At 42.4% G+C, this 21,170-nt stretch overlaps 2 protein-coding genes across 5 annotated transcripts in view; both read left to right on the top strand.

The window, feature by feature from the left end:
* Positions 1–7,289, top strand: part of eif2ak3 (eukaryotic translation initiation factor 2-alpha kinase 3) — a 31,289-nt gene extending 24,000 nt beyond the window's left edge. For 2 of the 3 annotated variants that reach the window (XM_072677827.1, XM_072677828.1), the window contains exons 11-17: positions 125–247; positions 352–501; positions 1,891–2,572; positions 3,148–3,324; positions 3,473–3,574; positions 3,678–3,740; positions 4,890–7,289. In XM_072677827.1, coding sequence (XP_072533928.1) covers positions 125–247; positions 352–501; positions 1,891–2,572; positions 3,148–3,324; positions 3,473–3,574; positions 3,678–3,740; positions 4,890–5,075 — 1,483 coding nt within the window. In that variant the 3' untranslated portion in view covers positions 5,076–7,289. Of the gene's footprint in view, positions 1–124; positions 248–351; positions 502–1,890; positions 2,573–3,147; positions 3,325–3,440; positions 3,575–3,677; positions 3,741–4,889 lie in introns of those variants that run through there. The other variant, XR_011979635.1, reaches the window with a different exon arrangement.
* Positions 7,290–10,661: 3,372 nt separating this feature from the next.
* The window catches only part of atrn (attractin), an 85,935-nt gene continuing 75,426 nt past the window's right edge, over positions 10,662–21,170 (top strand). Inside the window, exons 1-2 of one of the 2 annotated variants that reach the window (XM_072677831.1) lie at positions 10,662–11,103; positions 18,122–18,205. In XM_072677831.1, the coding sequence (XP_072533932.1) occupies positions 10,877–11,103; positions 18,122–18,205 (311 nt within the window). In that variant the 5' untranslated portion in view covers positions 10,662–10,876. The remainder of the gene's footprint in view (positions 11,104–18,121; positions 18,206–21,170) is intronic. The other variant, XM_072677832.1, reaches the window with a different exon arrangement.

The raw sequence follows: 21,170 nt of genomic DNA on the forward strand, positions 1-21,170 counted from the left end.
CTGTGATCTCTGTACTTACTGAATGAAAAATGAATGAATGAATGAGTGTTGCTGTTTCACGCACAGATGATCTCTATGATCTAATAGTTTTTTGATGGCCTTGCTGTGTTTGTGTGTGGAAAAGGTACCTGACCGACTTCGAACCAGTGCAGTGTTTGGGCCGAGGTGGATTTGGGGTTGTGTTTGAGGCGCGGAACAAAGTGGATGATTGCAATTATGCCATCAAGCGAATCCGTCTGCCCAACAGGTAACACTCATCAGCAACATCTGCAGGAATGTAGGCCCACTTACAGTATCTGTATGCATCTGTATGTTTAATATTTGTGTGTGTGTGTGTGTGTGTGTATACAGGGAGGTGGCCCGTGAGAAGGTGATGCGGGAAGTGAAGGCCCTAGCCAAGCTGGAGCACCCGGGTATCATTCGCTACTTCAATGCCTGGCAGGAGAGTCCGCCTCAGGGCTGGCAGGAGGAGATGGACCAACGCTGGCTTAAAGATGCCAGGTACAATAACAAGCATAATTAATAGCGTCAGAAAATGTTCACATGTTCATCAAACGTTCTGTATGTGAATTTAATGTATATATACTCACTAACAACTTTTATTAGGTTAACCTGTTATGCTGCCAGTCTCCCATTCTACCTCATCCCAAAGGTGTTCTATTGGACTTGGGTCTGGTGACTGGGAAGGCCACTGAAGAACACTGAATTCATTGTCATGTTAATGAAACCAGTTTAAGCGATTTTTCTGTTGGGTCATAGAGCATTAACATGCTGGAAGTGTCCATCAGAAGAGGTTTAAATTGTGACCATGAAGGGATGCACATGGTCAGCAACAGTACAGTACAGCTGTGGCATTTGAGTGATAATTGACTTCTGTTAACAGGCCCAAAGTGTTTCTAAGAAAACAATGCCCACATCATTACATCCCCAGTCTGGACTGTTGATTCGTAGCAGGTTCATGCATTCAATTCATGCCAGTCTCTGTTTTTCCAGTCTTTAACTTCAACAGTTTTGGTGAATCTTTGCTTGCTGCAGCCTCAGCTTTCTGTTCTTAGTGGAACTTAGTGGAACTTGGTGTGGTCGTATGCTGTTGTTTTTGTGTTGCTGCTGATGCCGGATCATGGGCTGATTTAGATCATTGAATGCATAGGTCGATATGCAGGTTTTTCTTATAAAGTGCTCAGTGTGAGAGAGTGTGTGTGAGAGTGTGTATATATATATATATATATATATATATATATATATATATATATATATATATATATATATATATATATGGTTTGTGTATATAGTACTGAAAAAGGGAACGGGGAACCCTTGGTGGTGCTGTATAGGCAAAGAATCAGTTAAGCATTTGAGTTGTCATGGTTCTGTATTTAACTATTGCCTTTATTAAAAGACCCCTGAACGGTTCCACAATGGGCCGTTCAGTGCAATGAATTCCATTCAGCATTGAGTGGGCAAGGATTTTCCTTTCCTTTTCTGTTGTATTGCTGTACCCTGCATTATTAAACAGGGCATTGTGCTTTCAAGTGGTTTCAGACCTGTAGTGGGGAAGTTCTTGAGCGTCAAGAGTATTCTCTTTTGATACTCAGAATGAACAGTAATGTGTAAATCACTTGTCTAATGTTCCTTGTATAACCATGAAATGCTTTTAAAAGCAGGTGTGAGGGGAACAAATAGCGTTGTTAATCAGTGTTTAGCGTTTTCACCTTCATGATGAAAACCTTCAGATGATTCTGTTGTTTATGGAACTAATTGTATATAGAAATGTTTTGACCTTGACAATTTTTGACCCCATTTTTGTGGTACATTGAGATCTAATGATTTGTTTTTTTGTGTTTTTTTTTTTTTAATTTTTTAATTTTTTAATTTTTTTATTTCCATCAGTACCACGGACTGGCCGCTCAGCTCTCCTGACCACGTGGAAGCATTCTCCGTTAAGGTCCCAGTGTCCACCCCGTCTCCACTGGACTCGCCTTGTGCGTGTGCTGCTAGCAGCGACGAGAGTCTGCTCCTTCGGGATCATGTGTGTGTGGAGGGTCTGGCCCCAGACAGCATGATGTCAGATCGAGACAGTCCTGCTGACCCTGTTTTGGAGCTCTCAGAGTCCCCGCACTCCTTCGAACTCTGCCCTCCACGAGCTCATGGTGCCCATGGTGACTGTACCTCCTCGTCCTTTGACATCGTTTTTGAGGACTCGGGCTGCGATCAGCGCGACAACGACACAGACAGCCGAACCACGCCCATTCAGACCGTATGCCCCTCCCACTCTAGCTCCAGATCCCATCCTGCCGTTTCCTCAGGCCCCACCTCTTCCTCGCCTCCCCGGCCCACTTCTCTTAAGCTGCCGCCCTGCCCCCCGACCCTCAGTGTCCGGCCACCCCTTACCCCTAAAGTCTACCTGTACATCCAGATGCAGCTGTGCAGGAAGGAAAACCTGAAGGACTGGATGGCCCAGCGCTCTCAGCCCGAGCTCAGGGAGCACTCACAGTGTCTCGCCATCTTTTTGCAGATCGCTGAGGCTGTGGATTTCATCCACAGCAAGGGCCTCATGCACAGAGACCTGAAGGTAGGACACGTGTAAGAATAGGTGTACATAAATAAATAATATAAAAATAAAAAATCTAAGTAAAAATAAAAGAATAAATAGATACAGTACACAACTTTGTAGATTTACACAATTTTACCAACTGAATCTATGAACTATTTCATATCATACCACTCTAAATAACTTTTTTCTGAATGATTTGTACACTGTATGTCCAAATGTTTGTGGACACCCCTTCTAATGATATGCATTCAGCTACGTTAAGTTGCACCGATTGCTGACACAAATAATGTGTGCGCACAGAGCTTATCTAGTCCCTGTAGAGAAGTATTACCAATAGAAAAGTACTCTCTGTAGCAGATAAACATGAACCTGTTGGCACCATTCTTAATGCCAGCAATCCTCCAAAATCTAGTAGAATCTCCTTCCTGGACAGTAGAGGCATATAGTGTAGAGTTTGAAAGATCAGTTGTATTCCCCTTTAACTAAATTCCTACATTATCATATACATATATAATCATACATACTCATTCAACTGGAACATTTTGAGACTGGAAGTTTGGAAAATAACTGTATAATCCCTTCTTTTCTCTTAGCCCTCTAATATATTCTTCACACTGGATGATGTGGTAAAAGTTGGGGACTTTGGGTTGGTCACAGCTATGGACCAGGAGGAAGATGATGACGAGGAGCTGAGTACCCTTACGCCAATGCCAGTCTACGCTCGGCACACAGGCCAAGTGGGGACCAAACTCTACATGAGTCCAGAACAAGTGAGTTTCACTACAAAGACTTCTGAAGCTATCAGATATTCAAACCTATGTTCATTTTCATTGTTTATTTATCATTCATTCCTTTACTCATTTTTAGAGTCTCTCTTTATATGCAGTTGAGTCAGAATCGCTCTCTTTCGTTCTGCAGATGTCAGGGAACTCGTATTCGCATAAAGTGGATATTTACTCTCTGGGGCTGATTCTGTTTGAGCTACTCTACCCATTTCGCACACAAATGGAGAGAGTCAGGGTAACTATACACACTCTCACACTGTGACACATACGCCTGTATGTAATCATACAGGGATCCTTCTGTAGTTTTTAATCGTTACTCATTGCCTTTTTTTCATCAGACTCTCACTGAAGTCCGAGCCCTGCAGTTTCCTGCTGCGTTTTACAAAAACAACGTTCAAGAGGTGAGTGTGTGTTTGAGTGCTGAGGGTTGTTTGTTTTTGAGACCGACAGGACAAGCAAAAAAAGGGTAAAAGGGAAAGAGCAACTGAATGAACCTGGAGAAAGCTATCTGCTGCCCCCTGTTGGTGCATTGTCAAAAATGCAACATTTTATTTATTGAAATCTTGAGATCTGTGCATTGTTCAAACTGATGCACACTCAGTTAAAATGTATTTCACACCCATGCCACAGGGAGGTCTGTATTCATCTTGCATGCAAAGAAAGAGTAATATGCAACAGCAAAAAGTGCCCTTTTTTGTATTAACAGTCCAGTTTATCTTAACCTGTTCAAGTGTTTTAGTATTAGAAATCAGACAGTGCCCTCTGCTGGTTCGACCTGGTTCAACAGTATATTTAATCAGACACAACAGCCTGCAGCTTTTAATGAAGAAATGGCCCAATTATTTTGTTTTATCTTTAGTTTGGTTTGCTTTAGATTGGTAAAGTGAGTGTTACTACCATGGTGAGATCCAAAGAGCTTTCTGAGGCCTTTAGAAAGAGTGTTGTAGATGCAGGTGAGTCTGGGAAGGGGTTTAAAAAGAACTCGGAACACTTAAACAGCCGTTCCACTGTCCGCTAAATCATTCACAAGTGCAATAACTGCCAAGATAGCTAAGTCAAGTTCAGTCCAACAGACCACCTACCATCAAAAATAGACCACACAGCTCTCCAACATAGAATCCACTAGGAATTCTATGTTTTGAATCAGAGGGCGCTTGAGGAAAATGTGAGACCATCTCTCTAAAAACTAAAGGTGAAACGTCACACCGCTGAAAGAATTCTGCATGGAGGAGAATATATAACACATGAAATATATAAAAAAAAATAAAAAGTTTTTTTGTGGGGTATATTAACTTATTCACATGACTATACAATCGCAATTAAACTTCTTAAAGTAATGGCATGCTTACACTGTACACGTTCAGTATGTCCTCTACTATAGCATCGTGATTGAGTTGAATCGGGCATATAGAAAAGGAAATGCATTAAAGTGAAGAGATCCGTTATGCATTATGTTTTCCTAGGTCACCTGTGTCCAAGCAGCCGCAGATTGAGCTGCACCGTACCATACTGTTCTGTACTGTCCTGACCCTTGTTTGTGTTCGTTTCAGGCTCAGATGGTGCACTGCATGCTCTCCCGCGTGCCCGCAGAGCGGCCTGAGGCATCCGAGATCACGGAGGCTCCCCTGTTCCAGGAGCTGGAGATGCCCTGCAGGATCCGACAGCGTTCACGAACGTACAGTGCGTCCTCCACCGGCCGGCCCTCGCGACAGATTTCCAGCTCCAACTCCAGCTAAAACAGGCATTCACACGAACACGCAGACATCTCATATACAGTGCTCTTTCTCAACATGCAGAGAGCTTGTCGTTTGGAGACTACGGAGGTCTTGTCCACTCTCGCCCCTGCATTTTAAACGCACACTCTAATCTCAAGTTTTTTTCCTTTTTCTTTTTAAACCATGGCCAGTAGGAAAAACTGAAGCATCTCAGATTCTCAGTCATTCCGTGTTCTGCTGACAGACAAACGTATGCCTTTCGTGTGTCTCAGGCAACCACTCCAAACCAAACTCACTCTCTGCCCACTTACTCGCCCGCCTCACTGCCTTCACTTTGCCTCACTGCCGAGGAGGCTGCCTCTCCTCCCTTCTTGACTCGCTTCACTCAGGAGAGAAGATTTGAACTGAACCGCTGGACTCACTCACTCACATACGTACATACATACATACTTACTTGACCGGCTCTCCAGCTCCGTCTCTGAAGCTCCACGATGCACGCATTGCCATCTTTTACCTCAGTTACTCTTTCTCACACTGCACACACACACTCTTGCGTGGAACTGGCCGAGCTGGGCATTGTGGAAATGGGCCGGGGTTTTTTTTCCAGTTTTCTCAGTGCTGATGAATGCTGACAAACAAGCTGCCTTGGACCGCTGTTCACTCAGCATGTCTTAAAGAAGAGGCTGTGTGGAACCTGCCTCCTCTGAATCCTCTCCACTGTAAATAGACTTCGACTCTAAGTGATCAAAAGGCTTGATAATGATCGGAGAGTGAATGCACGGTGAGTTTGCTGTTCGCTGGCACACAGGATCAGCATACCCAGCTTTGCGATGGAGCACTTGAGGACTTGAATGGGAATTTGTGTGTGAAGTGGGACTGGAGCCATTCAGACCTATATAGAGCATGATTTTTCTAGGTATGACTGATTGACAAGTCAGGCCAACTGACTTGATGCAATGAAAGCAAAGAGATGTTTGAGACTATGGATGTAAAGCTCATCATGTAAAATACTGCATTTCATGAAGACCAGAAGAAAAAAAACGGGTTTATGTACTGTATCTCGAAGTGAATTTCTCTGTAGGTCGCACGAATGAGAGCACGTGGAAGAGACTGACTCTCAACAGCAAGTGTTTTGTTTAGATCAGAGGTGTAGAATGAGATACAGCAAGAGGAATTACCAAATATGTGACATACACACCGTTCATTGTACCATATGAAGTAATAATTCACTATAAGAGGGTTTAAAGGGTTTTGATTAATGGGGACCTTTTTTTCCCCCCAAACTGCTTCTGCACAAATTTTCCCTTAAAAACCAATTGTTGTACAAATGGAGTCGTGAGTTCAGAGTATGGAGACAGAGTGGGTCTTTATTGCTTGACGATAGTGAGTGTATTAGCCCTGTTTGATCTAGAGCAGCTGTTAACAGCACTAGGTGCCTCTGCCCCCATGTAGGAGCAGCAGTGTGCATGTGTGTGCGTGCGAGAGAGAGAGGGTTGGATTGTGCACAGCTTATTGAATGACCCATAACGGTGCTGCAGGAAGGACATGAGATTATGACCTGTGACCTTTGTTGTTTGTTTGTTTTTAAATGATGTTCATACACCCCTAAGCAGGACCCCCCCCCCCTTTCTGTTACCACTGTTATCGTACAGCCTTATGAGCACAGCTACAGTGTTTCTTCCATCAAGCATGCCAGTGGAGGACAACAGATAAAGTTCCTTTAGATTACTGTGTCAGTATGTGATCACAGAGCAAGCGTCTGTATAGATCTCTTCATGTCTAATGATGTTCCTCAGTCCACAGGTCAGATTAACTCTGTCTGAGTAGTCAGTCATGATCATTAACTGTTACTTTGACCAGCTACAGTCTTCTGATCTTTTGCTTTGTCCGTTATCTGTATCAGTGGAATTTGACAATGTTCAGTTTGGAACGGTTCTGCATCTCCTCATTGTTATATGCTTAATCCCGGTTCTCATGCCCTGATCTGTCCATTTTGCTGGCTTCCCTCCTTGTAATCTCTGATCTCCATCTTTGGGCACAATCCTCTCTCCAACGGTCAATGTAAATATGTTCTTGTTTTTATTTATGTCCTTTTCAGAATCAATCCTTTTTTTGGGTTGGTGGTGATTATATAAGTACAGAATATGAATACACTTCATGCAGAGGAGTGTGTTGGAATATTGTGACTTCTTACAAGTCAGAATTTAATAAACATTCTATGACCTTTGTTAAAAATGGTTTCCTGTTTTTGTTTGTTTGTTTGTTTTTTTCCCTTTTGTTTTTTTGTACTACAGCACATTTGCTTACTGTGCTTGTGTTTGTCTTACAAGGCAAAGGATAATCAATGAAATTTACATCAGCTATTTTTACTTTTTTATAATCTAACCTCACTGAAAGGTTAGACTTCTCATTTTGCATCAAGCTTCTAAACAAAAAAATGCATTTTCTTTATAGTCCTTTTCTCCCCCAAGGTTGCCAATAATAACAGTGCATGAAACCTATGAAATCTCAGTTATAGTATAATTAAATGAACCAGTAAGGCAAAAGCATAGAATAAAAAAAAAAAGTATGTTGCTTAAAAATGAGAGAAAATGGAATACAATTTTAAAAAAAGCAACAATAAAATGAATATAAAAGGGAATTTTAAATATGAAAAGTAAATATGAAAATATGCTAATATAAACAGATCAAGTAAACTAAACATTTTCAGCTGTTATATAAATATATATGTAAATAGGTTTAACCTTTTTGCAAGTACGGTTCTACCCATAGGACTTGAATGTTCAGCTTTGACTGTGACTCAACAATTAAGCAATAATACACAAGAGGGAGTGAGCGATCGGCACTGGTGTAGTGCAGTTATAGGCACGAGGTGGCAGGCCGAGTGCTTAAGATCAGTCGCAATATACTGTTGCTGACATTTTTGCTAGGTTCAGCTTCAGTCAGAGTACCATTATCGTGCAGTTGCCAATACTATTCTCCTTGAATGTGTCTCAGCCAATCATGCTCAGACCATCAACTAACAGTGGTATAATCAGCTTTAATTCTACTGCTTTATCAAATCCGTCCACTGATTAGTGTTCCCACAACATATAGCGCATCCCGAAAATGCAGGAATCTAAGTTACAGAATGGTACAGAACAACAGCAGCGCACATGCTAAACGATCTCACTCACTCTGAGCAGGCTGTTACAGGTAGCTGGAGGCTACTAGCAAAGGGGTTTTAACTAGGAACAGTAGGTTTTTTTAAACTGATAACAGAAACCTGCTTCACACAGCCATCATCTGTCTGTGATGCATTCACTTTAATTGCTATGATTTCTTTTTTATTAAATTTCTCAATGTAAACATGGGCTCCCAGGTGATTCGTCCATCTAAGTGTTGGCCCCATTCCAAGTAGATTGCCATAGTGTGATTATCAGCGATGCCATACCCACCAGGTAGCATAACTGGGGGAAGTGTCCTTTATACCTGACATAAAAGAAGTCGATGCATTCAGCTCTACACCCTCCTATCATTAGTAGCATTGTGTAATGAGGAATTACAATGGTTTAAAAATGGAAAGAGAACTGAGAACCCCACCCAACACCACAATTCCCATTTCTATTTAGGACAAGGTTCCTCATTTCTAGTCCTGGAGGGCTGATGTCTTGCACAATTTGCCACTTTCCCTGGCAGTTCACAGTTAGGCAGATGTGTTTAAGTAGCAAATTGCTAATCATTGCTGAACACCAGCTGTCCAGGACCACAACTGAAAAAGCTGTTGGAACTGTGGTGATCTATAGCAGGGTTTCTCAGTTCTGGTCCTGGAGGACATCATGCCCTGCACATTGTAGAGTTTCCTCTGCTCCATGTGTTGAGGCTTTCCTGGGGTGGGCTGTGTGTGTTAGGGCAGAGAATACAGTCCAGCATGGATTACTGAACTAGATTAGGGAGTGTAATGTCAGGACAATTCTTGAAAAGAGCTTTAGCGCTATTGTTGGTATGAGTTAAGCTCAACCTAGAACTTAAGCTTAATTTAAACTTATTCTAAACACTACAGTGTGGCGCTCATTAACAAGACCTCATAGTTCAGGATAAGAGTGAATTCTATTAATGAGCTCCTCCCGCTTCCATTCCATTCCCAATTCTGTCTGGACGCACGCAATCCAAGAACATCCTAAGAAATTCAAATGAAAGCTACATTTAAAGCCTGCTCTAGATCTTTTTCTAATTTCGGAAGATTCTTGCATGAACCAATGATGCCAATGGCACTTGTCTGGGTAAGAAACAGCTATAGATCTGATTCACCAATTCTCCCATTACGTCTGCTCCTCTGAAATGAGGCACTATGTACTGCATTCATCCAGTTCCAGAAATAAGGAGTCATTCATTAAAAAATATATTCAACTAACAGCTGTAACTCCACTTGTTTAATGGAATATGTTCCGGAGTACAGAACCTAAACAATGAAAATAGTGTTACAGTCCAACTAGCAGACTCCACTACCAGTACCACAAATCTTCTTGTATGTCTTGAATACATTTGGAGTTCAGATAAATCCAACTATGAGCCAAATGCATCACGTCAAACACGAAAATAACACTTTCTACTTCCTCCCTGAATTATTTACAATGGGAACATATGTAACTACAATTTAACCAGATTACAACTACAAGATAGAAAATTCTTCCAACCCCTTAAAAACAGACGTGTTAAGTAGACACAACAGTCTAGTTCAAGGGAACTCAAAAAAGTTCAAAGTAAAACATTTTAATCTCAAGTGTAGTTTAGGGCACATGTTCATGAAGGGTGAATGAAGTTCCTCAGGAATGATTGAGTTTTGTAAATGTGAATGGTTGAGCAGTTGAGAGGGATGTATTATCATGAAAACATACATTTCAACCTTTTAACTGATACACCCACAATATGGTCACAAGTATTGGGATTTCATCTGAAAGCGAGGTTATTGAATAAAGCTTATCATGCTTGTGTTGTAGTAACTGTTTCTACTGTCCAGGGAAGACTTTCTACTAGCTCTTGGAGCACTGCTGTGAAGATTTGATTGCATTCAGCAACAAGAGCATGAGAGGGGTCAGGGAGTTGGAGGATCACCAAAATTATTGGAAGAAGATCGCTCCACAGCTCATTTATTAGGGATAATAAATAAATAAATAAATAAATTATTTATTTATTTATTTTTAAGTTGTCAGGAAGAAATTATTCATACTACTCCCAAAATCCCCGTTTATGTGTAAAACATTCAGTATATTATTAAAATGTAGTTTTATTATATTAGTAGTATTCTATATTTCGTTTTTATTCGGTATTTAATGGATTGTTTAGTTGACTCTTTATTTTCTCTCTCATTACCTTATTTATTCAGTCATTTAAATAAAATTGTAGCTTATCTTTTTTTTTGGTAAAATCTATTTGATGTTTTTTTTTCCTGTAATTTATGTACTGTTTCGTTCTACTCTATTCTGCTGTTATCTATCCAGTAGTTTCATAAACTGTGTAGGATCACTCTTTTTGATCTATTCTATTATTTTCCTTTATTGAAAAGCGCGATTTTCCTCAGTGGCTCTTAACTTCCGTGTGGATCTGCGCGCTCGTCATATCCGCTGTGTGTCACTGCGGTGATAATGATCTCTCAGATGTAAATGGAGGAGAGGGAAGATAACAGTGGGACAGAGAGCACAGTCCAGCCGCTCCGATCCTCAGCGACACCGCAGACCCCGCTCTCCCTCCTCCGGCTGGCCTTTCGATAGCCTGTCTCAGCAGCAGCAGCAGAAGCAGCAGCAGCGGCCTCGCCACTCACTGTGTCAGCCATTTTCACGCGGATGGCCGGTCAGGTTTGGAGGGCCGCTGGCCGGAGCCGCGGGCCTCAGCTGCGGACTATGCTGGTGCTGTCGGCGCTCGGAGGACTGGTGTGTATGGTCGCCGCTGCTGAGGCGAAGGACTGCGACAGACCGTGTGTGAACGGGCGCTGTAACCCAGCCAACGGCAACTGCCTGTGTGATCCAGGGTGGGTAGGGGACCAGTGCCAGCACTGCGGCGGCCGCTTCAGGTAAGAAAAGCCGAGCATCCGCCGAGTGGACAGCTAGTGCTAGCTACTCCAGCGGCACCCTGTCATTAACCCGAGAGCACAACAGGCGAGGCGCCTCACCTGCCTCAGTGGAGCCTGCTAGCTTAGGCGTGACTGTCCGCTCCAAACTTCAGCCCTTTAGTGCTGTAGGTGCTGGAGTCGGTGAGCAGGAGAGCTGAGCAGGTTGTGTGAATGTGGACAGAACAGTTTTATCTGCTAGAAAGGTTCACTGACAAAAAAAAGGCACAGCAGCCAAAGTTAGCTGCCTTGCACACCGTGCTGTTTACAGGGGTGTAGGTGCGCCGTACGGGGCACGTTTTCTGGACGCAGATTAACGCCTAGTGATCTTGGCTTTAAATATTAAAGAGGATTAAAATAATCTCTGGTCTTGGTCCAGGTCTATAGTGGTACTACAAAGCTTGCTCTAAGAAGCTAGCTAGCATGCTGGGCTGTTGGTCATCATATCCGCGCTCGGTGTGAAAGTCTACCGGAACTGGTGACCGACTGGCGCTTTAGCTTTGATCCAAATGAGGTCTGGCTCTCATGACTGAGGGCTCTGACCAGACATTAAAAGGGCTGCTTGTTATTGCTGCAGTGTGACAATAGGCTACTGGCAGCGTTTTTGGAATAAGGCTTTAGTGTGTCGAGAGCCGCAGGCTGTTAGACTGTGGACTGGGACAACTGAGGGGTTATTGATGGGCTGCTTGTGCTCAGTGTGGGGTTGGCTAAGGTGAAGCCGGCTCCAGATTGCGGGAAAGTGGAGAGAGAGTGAAGCCAAGCGATCATGTGGTGTCAATCATGGAGCCAACCCTGTTTGGAGCCGGACAGAGGAGGTTTTGACCCTCCTTGTTGAGGATGGGATCTGTCGCTACATCATGGGACATTCAAACAAATACGCTCACAAAGTACCACACTGTCCACTTGTCCTCTGCTGTGCGTGTCTGGGCTTTCTCTAGGGAGCTCTTTGTGGCTTGATGGCCTGTACGCACGTAACTGTAATCCTGGTATTTTTAAGGCATGTCAAGGTGTGTGGCGTGTGAAGTTGAATAGTTCTGTAGTTCTGCTCTCTGTTCAGTTCGATCAGTGCTTGGAGACTTGGTGTTCCAGTCCCAGATTAGGGCCTAAGCTTGGTGGCAGTACAAGGGGGTCCAAGCACTCTCTCAATCTACAGTAAATCTTAAACACTCAGTGGTGGACTATATTGTGTACATGTGAAATGTTTGCAATCCAACTCTATGTAGACTTAGAATCCAAACACTCTCGTGGGCACACCTGGGACTCGAACCCCAAACCACCAAGCCAACAGACGGGTACTCTTATCATACCAGTAAGCCATGGTAAGACCATGTTTCCATCGTGGCTTTCGGCTGATGCTCTTCTCCAGAACTACGTACGCTTGAGCCCTGTTACGCAGCTAGGCGGATGTCGTATTATACAATCTTGCCCAAGGGCTCTTTTTGGTTTAGCGGGGTGTGCTGGCCTGGCTGGGTCTGTTAGCTGGTGATTTCATTTTCGTCCAAACCAAACAACCAGTGGCGCAGTCCAGCTCTTGAGCATTTTGCAGCGTTTCTCAGTGCCATAACTCAAACAACCACAGCCATACCTGTGTTTTCAGACATTTCTGAACAAGCTCTGAAAGAGCTAAATGGATCCACGCAATCCGCAGGGTACAGGGTTCCAGTTTTCAAATAAATGCTGGTGATCATGTCTGTAGTGTGGTGCTGTACCCTGCCGTTTCTCTTTCTGCCGAAAGAATAACTTTCAAAAGCCAGAGATTAGAGTAGCTGTTGTGATGTTAACTGCCAGAACAAAGAGCAGCATGCCAATGAGGAAGTCAACATGTCTTAAGCATCTGACCATGACTATGCGTCTGTGGACTGTCTGTCCACCTCCGGTAAATGAATCTGCTTATTAGTATTACAGTGTAGGCGTAGTTTGTTTTGATACTGCTGTATAGAGTTCTAATCGAGCCATCCTAATTTTCACATGTAAAATTGAATGGTTTCTTAATATGCTGTCTGTTGTGGTTAACCTTGGATATTCAAATATTCAGAAGTAATAAACAACTGAAAGTAAAAGTGAAATCTTTTCATTTGTAGATGTGATTTTACATGCACTATTACCATTTCCTCTTAACAATATTATGCTAATTCAGGTTAACAAAGACAAACAACCTGTTCTGTCAAGCAAGCATTGATTGAGTTTTAGGCCCGACCAAGGAGGACTCAAGGCGAAAGTGTGACTATAGGAAGCAATAAGGAACCAGTCAACATTTCATCAACTTTCCACTGCTCATGTCATGCCTGCTGATGAGGGAACGCTTAAGAACATTTCTCCTCGGGTTTATGGAGCTGAAACTTGTGCATGCAAGTCCCACGCTGGTGGTGACCGCTCAGATAGGAATTGAACCCAGGCACATGTTTCGAAGGTGACATCATGGCCCATGCCAACACTGTAGTTCTTGAGACATGTTGGTGCAAAAAGGAACCAAGTACCTTTACAGCAGCTAGTTCTCAGCACCTCTGTTCCTACTTATTGATTTACTGTTGATTATAATGGGCAGAAATGTGTTGAACACATTGGTTTAAATCAACCAATTAAATGATTGGCTATGAAATGACCCTTAACCTGCATCTGATTGGTTCATATGATATGGGGTCCTGGCACAAATAAGTAAACGTAATTATTTTTATTTTTGTTAAGGTCACCAAGCATTATTAGGGCTAGTAATGTTGGCGCACGTGTAATCAGGTAAAGAATTACTGTTGTGAACGGGGTGAAATGAGATGATCATTGGATTTGGAACAACACTTAAGCATGTTTAACCTGCATTGATTGCTTTTTTTATGTGCTGCACAGGTCTGCATTTGCATTTGCATTTGCATAGAAGCCCCATGTTGCTAGAGACTGTGGGATTGAACCACATGTAGGCAGGCGACTTGCTGTTGAGTTGCTTCTTTAAACACCGAGGGAACTATTCTTGGATTTTATGAATAGCTCCACTTTACGGCCAACTGACTTCAAATGTCATAGTTCGACAGTGTTTTTGTGTTTTTCAAATTTTAAGATTGGCCAAAGCTGACCTTTGTCTAATGCATGCTGAAAACTGATTGGCCAGTGACTGCAGTTTACCCAGTGCAGCAGCAGCAACAGCCAGATCGGATGTGTTAACAGTAACTACACCAACTCTTTCCTTGTGATTTCTGCTACATCTCAGCCAGATCCTCACCTGTGTGGCTCTCCTCAAGGTCTCAGCATTCATTCACAGCTCTGGTTTTGGAGCACATGAGATGGTAGCTGCCACTCGTCTCTGATGAAATGTGAAGTCACGGTGACATAAGATTCTGTGGCAGTGGATGTCCAAGCATCACATTACAGCCACCCTACCCGTTTTCTTTAGTGATTCCATGACCTCGCTTCGGGTCTCGTTGTAGAGTGTGGAGATATTCGCTGTGTCAGTAAAGTATTTTTGAGATATTTCTCTAGTGCGAAAGCCCTGATTCTCAAATCCCTGGTGATAAAAGTTGTGTGAGATTGTAATTCACCTCGCACCAACTTTCCAAGTTAGACGGCAGCTTTGACATCGTTTGCTCCGTGGTTCTCTGGTTAGCAGCAGTTGCTTCCATACACTAGCTTTTAAGCTTTTAGAGGATGCTGTTATGTGCATGCCATGGACTGAGTTGTCCACATCGAGATGCATCTAAGCATAAACGTTTTCCCCAGCCCTATCATTGACCGAGCAGTTCAGTTCAAGATTAGGCTTAACCAGCCAGTTCTTGGCGTCTAGGTACTTCAGGTGTGTTTTTACTCCCTAGTTTTCCTATTTATTGTTGAGCACTGAGAAACTACACTCAGAGCTCTGGTATCATTCTAACCCCGTTTTTGGGTGTGGAACTGATAATTGCGTGCGGTCTTCACGAATGCCGGACTTCTTTTTGCTTCATACCAAATGGCTGTGCGTGAGAGTCAATGAGAGCGATGTTGGCTCATTTTAGTAATGGCTGTCATTCCCCCTATCATCAAGGGTTTGCCATTAATAGAATTATATAAAAGCCATTATTCTCATTGAAAGTGGGTCATTAAAATGGTCAGAGGGAGGATGTGTATCTGCACTGAAGCTGAAGAATAGCCCTGTATGTTCTTTTCCTTAAGTGTCCCTGCGTCTGTGATCCGTAGCCAACTTCATCATTCTGTAACTGAATTATCACAAGCTCAATCTGCTGTAATAAATAGGCAGCGTTTATTGCACTGCTTCGGGAATGACAGAAGCCTAGCTGTCTGCCCTGTCCCATAAACTTGCCAGCACACACAGTCACAAAGAGTCTCCTTCCTCTGTACAATCTTTAAATAGATGAAACGCACATTCCCACCCGAGTTCCAGTGCCGCACTGATGCATCACATCCTGTGGAGTTTTGTAGATGCTGTGCGAAGGCTTTATAAAGAAGAGTCTTTCCTCGCTCTTTGTGTAGCTGCTCTCTTATTGAAGCTGCTAGCTCCCGGTGCTCTGCCGCTCTGCTGCTCTGCCTGCCTTTATTTCATTCTCCTTGCTTTTTTTCAACTCAAGACTGCAGACAGTTTTGACTGGTTCTGTCGGACACCTGTTAGAATGATTGGGTTGTGCCTCTCGTCTGCTGTATCTTGGGGGTGCTTTTTAAAACCTTAGTGTTTTGATAAATATGATTTTAAAAGAGCTGTAATCTGCAAGCTAGAGGTTGGGTAAAACCAGAAGATTGCCCTGGATAGTGAGGAGTTACATCACAGGTTTGTTACAGAGTGTGGTCCTTAACAGAACACACTGAAGGCAGACCGCACACTATAATAAAAAACAAAACAATGGGTGCATCCTCAGAGGTACAGCCTGTGACCCTTAATGAGGTAATGGTACTGAAGATGGAATACTCCAGTGACCTGGACGGAATCAACCCAGTGAACATTAGGTGCCCCTTTTCTGAGTGTGTGTTTCCCCCTACTGTAGAAATCCTCTCAATTGTAGTTACTGGCCCACTTATCCCATCCTAATAGTATTATTATTATTATTTTTCCTCATCAAGCAAAAACCAACACTAGTGCCACAACACCAGGATAGACTAGACAGATTTTAAAAAAGTTATACACACAGACATACACTGACCAGCCATCCCATTAACACCATAACACTGCCTGTTTCTACACTGGTATAATAATTACAGGCTGTAGTGCATCTGTTTCTCTGCATACTCCGTTAGCCTCCTTTCACCATGTTCTTCAATGCTCAGGACCCCACAGGACCACCACAGAGCAGCTATTATTTGGGGGGGTGGTGGTGGTGTTGGTGTGTGCGTTAGTGTTTGTATGAGTAAGAGTGAATCAGACCCTCCTCAGCGACACTGCTGAACTGAGAACAGTCCACCAACCAGAAATATCCAAACGCGAGCGTCCTGTGGAAGCGTCCTGTGACCACTGATGAATAACTAGAGGATGACCAACACAAACTGTGCAGCAACAGATAAGCTTCTCTTCATAATTTTACATCTACAAGGTGGGCCAACTAGTTAGGAGTGTCTGTTAGAGTGGACGGTGAGTGGACACACAGTGTTTAAACACTCCAGCAGGACTGCTGTGTCTGATCCATTCAGATGCACTCAGTGCAGCACACAGTTTCTGGCACAATTTTTGTCATTGACCAGACTTTTTTCCGTATCTGTGGACAAAAGTATTGAGATGCTGGCTTATTCATTGCTTCATCCGAAAATTAAGGAGGGGAAAAAAAATCTGGTGTTTGTTGGTGTAATTGTATCTGCTGTCCAGAGAAGTCATTTTAGATTTTAGAGCATTTCTGTAAGTATTTGATTGCATTCAGAGGCCAGAGCATTAGTGAGCACCTTCCCCAACTCTAGCCATTTTTTATTTTTTAACCTCTTTGTGCAGTGTACTGGTTCCACTGGTACCATGGCAGCCCCAGGGCATGATGCTAGCACCACCATGCTTACTGTTAGTACTCACCTATACTCCATCAAACTTCTCTGGTCAGAATGACTAGGGCGCATTTAACTATGCAACCTTTCTCACCCGACCATAAAACGTTCCTCCAGAAGGCTTTTTTTTTTCTGTGCCTGTGGTCAGCTGGCGAGTTTGATGGTGACTCTTGTCACTCTTTTGGAGTGGGGGCTTCTTTCTTGGCCTCTCCATCCATGACCTCCAAGAAACATTCCTGCTTATTGTAAATCTATGATCTTCTCCGATCTGCACTGAGCTCCTTGAACTTGCACAGGAGGGTGAAAAGTAGTAGTGGACCATCACTATGATTTTATACTGTTATTTTAAGGGGAAAAAAATCCACATACTGTTGCTTTAATGTCTTCAGAATTGTTTTTGGTCTGGTCATCTTTTCAGCTGTACTGTTCAAAATCACACCCAGAATTCCCTGAAAATGACCGTGTGTTTGGTGTTTTCCCAGTTGAGGTACTTTTTACATATTAGATGTTTACATCAATGTTTTGACCATTTAGTGTGAGTAAGACGAGGCGATGTGAAACTGCTCTCACCACGCTGAATGTTTCATTGTTTTTGTGCTGTGTACAGCTTAAGGCCATACATTTTAAAATTGAGTTGAAGCAACTACCATAAAAGGCAGGCCTTTCTGCAAATAACAGCAGGGCTATACTGCAATACATGGAGCGTTTCTAGGACTTTGTAGTCATTTTATCTAACCGTGGTGCCATGAGCGTATCATTGTTTTGTTGGATGTGTTTGGCAGTGACTCAGAATACACCACCTACCTTTTACATATTTACTAAAAAAAAAAAAAACCTTTGAAACCACAAAGCCTCGCTGTGCTTTACTGTCAGCCCTTATACTTTTACATGTTATCAGATGAGTGATGGTGAAGGGTACTTTACACAGTAGGTTATCTACATCTGGACTTTGGCTGTTGATCCTGGCTGTGTTTTGGTCTGTCCACTAACGTGTGTTTACACTTTGATTGTTGTTGATAGGTTTTTGTGTCAATCCTATCCACAGGCTAACTGGACCCTCTGGATACCTGTCAGATGGACCAGGAAACTACAAATACAAGACCAAATGCACCTGGCTCATAGAGGGACAGTGAGTATCCTCTTTTGCTTCCCCGTTCTTCTGAAAATCAGAAGCCTCTTCCACACTCAAACGTCTGGGACATTACTAGGGTATTTTTACTGGTTATTTTCAGACTGTGTTGTCATTCACACATGCAGTGGGAAAACCTGAAAAGCCAAAAGTTTCTTCACTTCTGGATTTTGTGCAGCACACATTTTCATGATCGCACAAAAAAATATTACAAACTGTATATTACAGTATATTACAATTTTATATATATATATATATATATATATATAATACTGTAGCTGTAAAAAATAATAACTTTCAATTAAACATATATATATTTTTAATAGAAATACGCATAATTTTTTTTCTCTAAATTGAAACCATATTAAAATATATTTTCATATTATCAAATATTTTCTGTTTATACATTTTTCACATAATTTAAATAATTATGTAGTAAACAAAGAGGATCCACTCCAAAATAAGAATAAACAACAAATGTTTTTGTAGCTTTAATAATAAAAATAAATAATAAGCTCCATTTGGTATAAGTCATATGTTGTATGTCTGAATTCATTCATGTAATGGTGATGCACTTAAAGACTGCTGTAAGTGGTCTTTCTAGGTGATATTTCGTAGACCCTCCAGACCTTCAGGTATTTCATCTTTTTATTTCTAAACTGGAAGGGGTGTTTGGAATAAAGGATAAAGCTCCAACCAAACAGACAGGCAATAATTCCAAGTGTTTCTACTCTAGTCTTTTGGTGTTATTAAAAAAAAAAAAAGCTCAGCGTGTGGTGTGTGGTATGGGGTATGTGGTGTGTGGTATCAGTTTAAGGAACAGTTCAGTGAAATTGAAAGTCCAATATTGCCAAGATATTCATATCCATGATGAGTTTCTGTAAAACCTCCGACCACAACAGTATCATATGGTTATAGATATCTACAAACCCAGTACTTTGTGATCAAAAAGCACTCTGGTGTAAATAATGTTTGTGGCTGAAAATCACTGTAGCTCAGTTTATGCTAATGTAATAACTAGCCTTTGTCTGACAGATCAAGAACAACGAGTCTCCTTGTAGTATCAGTTCTGCTTTTTTGAACCCTTTGGGCTTTTATAGGACATGGACCACAGGCTATGACAGATGAGACAGATGATGTCATACTAAAAGCCCTGAGATGAGAGTTCTGTGTTCCTGTGGCAAAAACATCAAGAACCAAACAGATCTGCCCTTGTTCACTATGGAGAATAAGGCACTCTAGTAATGATGGCCAGGCAAGAACATCACTATAAAATTAGTTGCTAAGACATTAGCACTGATCACAATTGTGAAAAGGGCTCAGAATTGGACAAAAGCTTTTGATGCAAGGTCACTAAATGTCCATTAACCTCCCTAGTATCTGTGTCACCATAGTCCAGCTGCATAAGGCTATTTATTTATTTTTTCTCCCCTCTATTCATCACTGATCTTTATGCTGGAACTCCCAGCATGGTTCTGACACAAGGTCTCCCAGTGGTTCTCATGCTGGATTGCCCATTACACCTGGTGACGACTCTCCTACTGGTTCTGATGATGGTTTTCCTGTTTTTCGTATCAATGGGTCTCCTCGCTGGACCTGACGCTGGGTCTCCCTGCTGTGTCCCTATTTGTCCTTGGTCTGATGCTGAATGTTGCACATGCTGACACTGGATCTCTTAGGACCCCATGCTGCCCCTAAAACTCACAATGACTGTCATTCTGAAGTTGAGAATATACCATACCTGCCTATAAACGTACGGACATCAATAATTTGACTTCGTGTCTGTGGTGGTATGAGCATTCTAACAGTGTTCCACTATTCTATTCAGAAAAGCCTTCATCCATTCATTGATTCCTTGGCTGACCATCTGGAACTGGACAAGGAAGATGATTGCTGCATTACTCTAATGCGTCTATATAAAAATGCTGGATGCTGCAGTGGTCTGCATCCAGCTATTTTGGTAAAGCTAGATGTTGGACGAGAGCCTGGGTTGTCCTCTAGCGTGCCATGTTTGGATGGTATAAAGTGTAGGGCGTTTTCGGGAAAGTAAGCATAGTTCACTTTCTTCGTTTTTAAGCACAGACCTCAGACTCAAATAAAGAAGTGTATTAGAAATACTGCTACTTGATGCCTGAATCTGGAAGATTTAGTTGAAACCAAGGCAGTGTATCTGCCACAGTATTTAAATGATTTGCGTTATTAACTTGCTTTCAGTTTTTAATAGGGGTGTTACAGTACATGTATTTGTCCCGAATTGCCTTGGTATGCTGTCGCATGGACAAAACACGGTACACACTATTAAGATAATTACTGTAATTGCGGTAATTCCATAAGCGCGCGGGCCACCCGAAGGCCACTGGATTTGCATGATATTGTGGAAACTGTAGTGTAGGAGTATTAGTATGCTTCTCCCTCTCGTCTCTCTGCCTCTCGCTTCCGCGTGTAGAGAGAGCGTGGGACTCAGACGCTCATTTTTACCTCTGTTTATTCTTTACCTCTCACTGCTCTCAATGTTCTGGATTGATGATTCGATTAGGGCGATTATGTGTTGTAAGAGGGTATGCATGTGACCTCACAGGTGGCTGGGGGTTCCTGTGGCCATGCCCACTGCAGGCCAAAAAGGCTGACTCCGTTGCAGCATTAGCGTTCAGTGTGAATGTCGCTAACGCAAAATCGAGCTATTGGCCGATTGACTGTACAAACAGATTTGGTTGGAGTTTGGCGCTCCCTTCTTACAGACTGCTGAGAGCTAAAGAGAAGAGCAACTAAAGGACTGCTGCAATTCACAGAAACAACTGGAATCTAGGTACTGGAACGTGTGGAAGCTCACGGAGTTGTGAAATCACGCTCTGAAAACATTTGGGGCAAAAAACAAGTTTACACGTCGGGTTAATGTGCACTAACTAGGGTTAGTGTAATGTTTTTGTGGCGTGAACCGAACTGTGACTCTTGTTACACCCCTATT

This window comes from Salminus brasiliensis, chromosome 4, assembly GCF_030463535.1.
Source record: "Salminus brasiliensis chromosome 4, fSalBra1.hap2, whole genome shotgun sequence".
In the NCBI taxonomy this organism is placed as follows: Eukaryota; Metazoa; Chordata; class Actinopteri; order Characiformes; family Bryconidae; genus Salminus; species Salminus brasiliensis.